This window comes from Octopus bimaculoides, chromosome 14 (assembly GCF_046866305.1).
Source record: "Octopus bimaculoides isolate indiv1 chromosome 14, ASM4686630v1, whole genome shotgun sequence".
Classification (NCBI taxonomy): Eukaryota; Metazoa; Mollusca; class Cephalopoda; order Octopoda; family Octopodidae; genus Octopus; species Octopus bimaculoides.
Window position 1 is genome coordinate 16,207,695 of NC_142941.1, and position 7,500 is coordinate 16,215,194.

A 7,500-nucleotide genomic window follows, 5' to 3' on the forward strand; every position below is an offset into this window, starting at 1 on the left:
AGAAAGAGAGAGAAAGAGATGTATATGTATACATATACATGTATATGTACACGTATATGCATATATATATATATATATATATATAGATATAGATCTATATGCATACATGTATATGTATACACATGTGTAGATGTATATATATATATAGATGTACATGTAATATGTACACATATATACATATATATACATGCATACAGATATCTATACATATATACACCCATCACACACAAACACATGCACACAAACACACACATTAGTCATTTGTTTTCTTATCCAAAACTACGTCAAAAGTACTGAACGGATCTTTATGAAATTTGGAAATTATATTCTATGTATAACTCCCATGAAAATTCATATATTTTTGATGTTGATGAAATTTTAACCCGAACATAACAGATGAGCATTATTTGTAATTCAACGGTACAACGGTGTAAGACTACCCTTTCAGATATACTTACATTGTGATTTCTGCAATGTGGTGCATAAATTGTCAAGTAAATGAGACGCATCTTTGCCTCCACTGATTCACTTGCAAAATGTTGAGTAAAATTATTTCGTTGCAGACCTCCTTTGGGTCTTTTTATTATCATTACGACACACATAGTCCCCAGTTGGTAACATTGATTTCAAGGCCCTCCTGGATGAGAGACTGGCATTCCACTTAATGTCTATGTTCCATGCTGGCATGGATTGGAGAGTTATTAATGTAGAAATATGGTATCGTAGCTACTAACAGTTGAGGGTTGCGTAGTCTAGACGGCGTTTTTAGATTTCATTATTCTCTTTAACCCGGGCAAAGTCGGGTATTTCTGCTAGTATATATATATATATATATATATAAAAGAGCACAGAGGCACGTGCGATCGTGTTTCTTCTTTTTTTTTTCTATCTCTTAGTAGCTACATTCATTCATTGGACTACAGCCATAAAGCCAAACTACAGCACTGCGTTGATAGTTGTCGAACAAATCGTACAGAGTCCTTTTGGGGTTGCTGTACACACACACACACATTACACACACTCACACAGACACATCGCGCACACTCACACACACAAGGCCAGTAGTTTCGGGGAGGGGGTAAGTGCTCAACTGATACTTATTTTATCGATCTCGAAAGGATAAAAGACAAAGTTAACCTCGGCGGAATTTGAACTCAGAGCGTAATGCCACTAAGCATTTTGCCCGGCGTGCTAATGATTCAGCTAGCTCACCGCCTGACATCCAACCAATATTAAAGTCTGTATATGGTCACATATCTTGTTAGAAATAGCTGCCAAATTATTACCCTCGGATAACACACCACTGTCTTAAAAAAAAACACAGAAAGGAGAAAAAGGATAAATTAGATAATGTCTAACAGTAACAACAACGGCAACAACAATTACAAAAGAAGACAATGTACCTCTTACAAAAAGCTGTTACGAATGAAAAATAAAAGAATCAAAACCAAAAACAAAAAAAAAAAAAGAATGAGAAAAGAAAAATCTACACATCAGATGTTAAGACGAAAAATCATGGCTTTAAGAAAAAACAAAAACAATCAAAAGTGCAAAACAACGTGAGTCGTGTGTTGCACAGAGTAGGAAACCTAAATTCAATAATAACAACGGACGAAAATCAATGAGTTAAGAAAATAAATAAACACACAGATGAATCGTTTAACAAATTAACACCTAATCGAATCTGAAACAGCTCTGTGTTGAGACATAGCCTCAGTGGATAAATTAAATAGAACTCGATGAAGAAAAACATTTACATCTGTGTAAACGTTTCTGAAAGTGTGGCTCTGCGCTTAAGAAGGTTTCTTCTTAGTGTGGCTCTGCGGTTATAAAGCTTTCTTCTTAGCGATATGGTTTTGGGTTCAGTCAAGCTGCGTGGCTCCTGGGGTTTGTGTTTTCTGCTATAGCCCTGGACTGGTCAAAGCCTTGTGAGTGGATTTGGTTGGCGGTAACTGAAAGAAGCCTATCATAACACACACACAGACACACACACACACACATATGTATGTATCTATGTGTGGCTGTCTTTGTGTTTCTCCTTCACCACCGCTTGACAACCGATGTTGGTTTGGTTACGTAACTTAGTAGTTCAGCAAAAGAAACCGATACAATAAGAATCTAACTTTAAAAAAAAATGAATACTGGGACCGATTTGTTCGACTAAACCAGTGGTTCCTAAACTTTTTGGGGCTGTCCCTTTGATACACAGGCTACATTCCTAGCGCCCCACCCTACTTACCACCACAAACATAAACCTCTTTCTGAAGCAAACAAAGCAACTGTATTTCACAAATAAAACTTAACCTATTATTTTGTTCTTTTTACATGAATCGCTACCCCATTATCGCCCTACTTTTTACATTAACTGCTACCTCCTTTATCGCCCCACTTTTCTTCAACACCACCTAAGAACTCCCCCCCCCCCCCAGAGGGGCAATACTACTCACTTTGGGAACCACTGGCCTAAACCATTCAAAGCGGTGCCCCAGCATGACCGCAGTCCAATGACTGAAACAGGTAAAACAAGATAAAAGCTCTGAAACAAACATACACAGACAGGTTTCATATTGCTTTAAAACTTGAGCTGTTGGTCAGGCATGGTGTTCTGTTTAACACCAATTCATGATCGTTAGGTACTTTTAGAGAGGTCGAACTCTTCGCAAGAATTCAAATGGTGCCGGCCTGGCTGCGTGCTTAAGAAGCTTGCATTGCAATCACTTGGCTTTGGGTTCGATCACATTATGCAGCAGCACTTTGGATAAGCGCCTTTTATTATCGATTCGGATCAACCCAGTTGCAATTAAGTAGACGAACATTGCGGAAAAGCTTGTCTTATGGACTGCATCTGTTCTTGGATGATAAACTTATCCCATTGCTTGGTTTAACTCCCCTGTCTTGTTCTTGGATGTCTTTAGTAGAAGACTCTTTTGTAAGCCTGATTCATGTCTATTTTTTGTCTCAAATAATTCAAAAGATTATCGTTGTTGTTACTCTTTTACTTGTTTCAGTCATTTGACTGTGGCCATGCTGGAGCACCGCCTTTAGTCGAAGAAATCGACACCAGGACTTATTCTTCGTAAGCCTAGTACTTATTCTATCGGTTTCTTTTTGCCGAAACGCTAAGTTAAGGGGAGGTAAACACACCAGCATCGGTTGTCAAGCGATGTTGGAGGGACAAACACAGAAACACAAACATACACACACACACACACACACACACACACACACACACATATATATATATACATATACGACGGGCTTCTTTTAGTTTCCGTCTACCAAATCCACTCACAAGGCTTTGGTCGGCCCGAGGCTATAGCAGAAGACACTTGCCCAAGGTGCCACGCAGTGGGACTGAACACAGAACCATGTGGTTGGTAAGCAAGCTACTTACCACACAGCCACTCCTGTTGTAAATTATCGGAGAATAATAACGTTCCTCTTCTTCAGAATACAGATATACTGTAACAGAGTAAAGATATCCACTGGTATTGCCATAGTAGATTAACAAATATATAATTTCTACTTCCTTTATCAATCTGACAATAAGCATCTCGGGGGTAAAAAGTTGCTAATCCACTTGCCAAAAGGACCTATGATCATGACTATCCATCTACTTTATTGACGCGCTGCATCTAGGACTGTATTATCCAATATGTTAATGCATTGGATAAAACAGGCGGCGAGGTGGCAGAATCGTTAGCACGTCGGACAAAATGCTCAGGGATATTTCGCCTGTCTTTAGTTCTGAGTTCAGATTCCACCAAGATCGATTTTGCTTTCATCCTTCCGGGTTCGATGAAATAAGTACCAGTTTAGCACTGGAGTTGATGTAATCGACTAGTCTCCGCCACACAAATTTCAAACCTTGTGGTTATAGTAGAAAGGATTATTTTTCAATACGTTCTTCCATTTTCTTTTTTTTTTAATTACAACATGGTGTGATTTGAGAAATATTTTACTATCATCTGCAGCAAGAAATTAAATTAAGTTTTTACGAACATTCGAAATGAAGATATCAAAAATGTGGAGAATCGATTCGTATCATGAAAATCGATTCGTATGAGGAGCTGTGGAAGCGATCTTACGTCTCATTTGATGCAAAAAGTAAGCCTGAGTGACTGTCATCGCCCACGTTAATGGATAATATAAACTCATAAAAGCACAACTCCCAAAGTGAACAAAACAGAACACACACACACAGATTACGAACGTTTAAACACAAATACATTTACACAAGTTACATACATGTACAATTAAAAAAATATATTTTTAACTATTAGTTCCACTTCATCATTGACATGTAATTAGCTAAATATTATTATGTCGCTCATGTGTAATTAAGAGAAGCTAATGAAGACATGCAAAAAGAGATATCAAGAGATGGATAATAAGCATGTTCGTGTACAGTAAATATAACTATTATAGAGGAAAGGGGGTGCTACGTGTCTGCTTCTCTGCTGAAAGAAATCCGACATGGTATCTTAACATTTGTGATGTATTTATTATATACTTGCTGGGAAAGCCTGGTATTTTACAGTGGAGAGATTGAATCTTTGACTCATACTGAAGAAATCATGACATGTCGGTTTCGACGACAAGGGTTGCAGTTGATTCAACAAACGGAACAGCCTGCTCGTGAAATTAAACTACGTGTGTGTGTGTGTGTGTGAATGTATGTATGTATGTAGTACAACGCATTACAACATAACGGCTTCAAGAATAAAATACGTTAAAACCAATTGTTGTTGGCACTCCGTCGCTTACGACGTCGAGGGTTCCAGTTGATCCGATCAACGGAACAGCCTGCTCGTGAAATTAACGTGCAAGTGGCTGAGCACTCCACAGACACGTCTACTCTTATCGTAGTTCTCGGGGATATTCAGCGTGACACAATGTGACAAGGCTGACCCTTTGAATTACAGGCACAACAGAAAGAGGAAGTAAGAGTGAGAGAAAGTTGTGGTGGAAGAGTACAGCAGGGTTCGCCACCATCCCCTGCCGGAGCCTCGTGGAGCTTTAGGTGTTTTCGCTCAATAAACACTCACAACGCCCGGTCTGGGAATCGAAACCGCGATCCTATGACCGCGAGTCCGCTGCCCTAACCACTGGGCCATTGCGCCTCAACATGTTAAAACCAATAAAACACCAAGTACAAACATGTCCAGAGATGTGACCCATACTTGCCAGAAATTAAAATAATACTATTTGTTTCAAATTTTAGCGCGAGGCCAGCAACTTCGGGGGAGGGGGTAAGTCGATTACATCGACCCCAGCTGGTACTTATTTTATCGACTCCGAAAGGATAAACTGTAACGTCAACCTCGGCAGAATTTGAACTCAGAACGTTAAGACGGACGAAATGCTGTTAACAATTTTTGTCCGGCATGCAAACGATTCTTCTAACTCGCCGCCTTGATAAGCTAATATTAGCAAAAAGCCTGAAATTTTGGGAGAGGGACAAATCAACTCAGACATTTGACTGGAGCTTCGTGGAATTTGAACTCAGAACGTATCGAATCAGAACAAATGCCACAAAGCATTTTGGCCGATTCTCTTATGACCCTCTGAAGCCACTGCCCTAAGATAATTTTTCCTAGTTTAGATACAAAGCCAGTAATTTTTAGGGGAGGGGTTAGTCGATTAACTGGATTCAGAGAATTGACTGGTATTTTTTGTTGACTCCAGAAGAATGAAAAGCCTAGAGTAGAAAAGAATATATGTGCGAATGAGTATCTGACATTTTTTTAATATGTTACTTGTTTCGGTCATTACACTGTGGCCATGCTGAGGCACCACCTTGAAGGATTTTTAATCGAATGAATCGACCCCAGTACTTATTTTCTTTTTATTCTATCGGTGTCTTTTGCTGAACCGCTAATTTACGGTGATGTAATCACACTAACACCGGTTGTCAAGAAGTGTTGGGGGTAAACACAGGCACAAAGACACACGCACACAGATACATATGTACATACACGACAGGCTTCTTTCAGTTTCTGTCTACCAAATTCACTCACATGGCTTTGGTCAGCCTAAGGCTATAGCAGAAGATACTTGTCCAAGGTGCCATGAAATGGGTCTGAACCCAGAACCATGTAGCTGGACAGCAAACTTCTTAGCACACACACACACACACATATTTACTTGTATCAATCATTCGACTGTGGCCATAAAGGAATACCAGATTGAAGGGTTTAGGCGAACATAGAGACGCCAGTATTTACATTTTTTGAAGCCTGGTACTCATTTTATCGGTTCCATTTATGCCGAACCGGTACGTTACGCGGACGTAGGACGTAAACAAATCGACACCAATTATCAAGCATTGGACTAACACAGAAACATGCACACACAGATATACATGCACACACACATTTGTGTATCTATGTATCTGTCAGCCAATCTATAAACACACACACACACACACACACACACACACACACACACACATATATATATATGTAGCTATGTTTCTATATACGATAGGATTCAACATAGTTTCCTATTTCTTTATTGCCCACAAGGGGCTAAACATAGAGGGGACAAACAAGGACGGACAAAGGGATTAAGTCGATTACATCGACCCCAGTGTGTAACTGGTACTTATTTAATCGACCCCGAAAGGATAAAAGGCAAAGTCGACTTCGCGGAATTTGAACTCAGAACGTATCGGCAGACGAAATATCGCTAAGCATTTCGCCCGGCGTGCTAACGTTTCTGCCAGCTCGCCTTCGACATAGTTTCCGTCAACCAAATTCACTTCCAAGACATTAGTCAGCCTGGGGGCTATAGTATAAGATACTTGCCCAAGATGCAGCGCAATGGAACTAAACGAAACGGAAACCATGTAGTAGCCACACAGCTAATCACACACACACACAACATATATATATATATATATATATATACTTTATTCAATACTTTATTTCATTGTACCATCCATTTTTATTTTATATTATATATTGTATATTATATTACATATTGTATATTCCATATTCTATATCCCACATTGGTTTTGCAGGAATATAAATAAAACATAAAAAACAGACAGTGTTGGAACTCTTTTAAACAAAATAATATATTCCTCTATACACAATCATACAAAACCCCTTTTTTTGTATTTATTTTTACTCGCATATATATATATACACACACACATATATATATATATATATATATATATACACACACATATATATATACATATATGGAGAAGAGAGAAAGTATAAATGTATATGTATGTATGTATGTATTTATGTATGTATTTATGTATGTATGTATGTATGTATGTATGTATGTAATGTATGTATGTGTGTATGTATGTATGTATGTATGTATACGTGTATGTACGTATATGAATGGCATTTAAGCCTGATAGGTTCGTATGACTGATGATAAGTCGATGCTAAAAGCAAACTAAGTAGGTCTACAGTTCTATGACCTTCTGATAAATGAGCACGTAGAAATGTCTTACCTCTATAACATTTGTCATCGGTT

At 38.5% G+C, this 7,500-nt stretch overlaps 1 protein-coding gene across 2 annotated transcripts in view; it reads right to left on the reverse strand.

Moving 5' to 3' along the window:
* Positions 1-7,500, reverse strand: part of LOC106873172 (uncharacterized) — a 112,148-nt gene that overhangs the window by 21,293 nt on the left and 83,355 nt on the right. For both annotated transcript variants that reach the window (XM_089362422.1, XM_089362423.1), the window contains exon 4: positions 7,478-7,500. This exon is cut by the window's right edge and continues 94 nt beyond it. In XM_089362422.1, coding sequence (XP_089218548.1) covers positions 7,478-7,500 — 23 coding nt within the window. The remainder of the gene's footprint in view (positions 1-7,477) is intronic.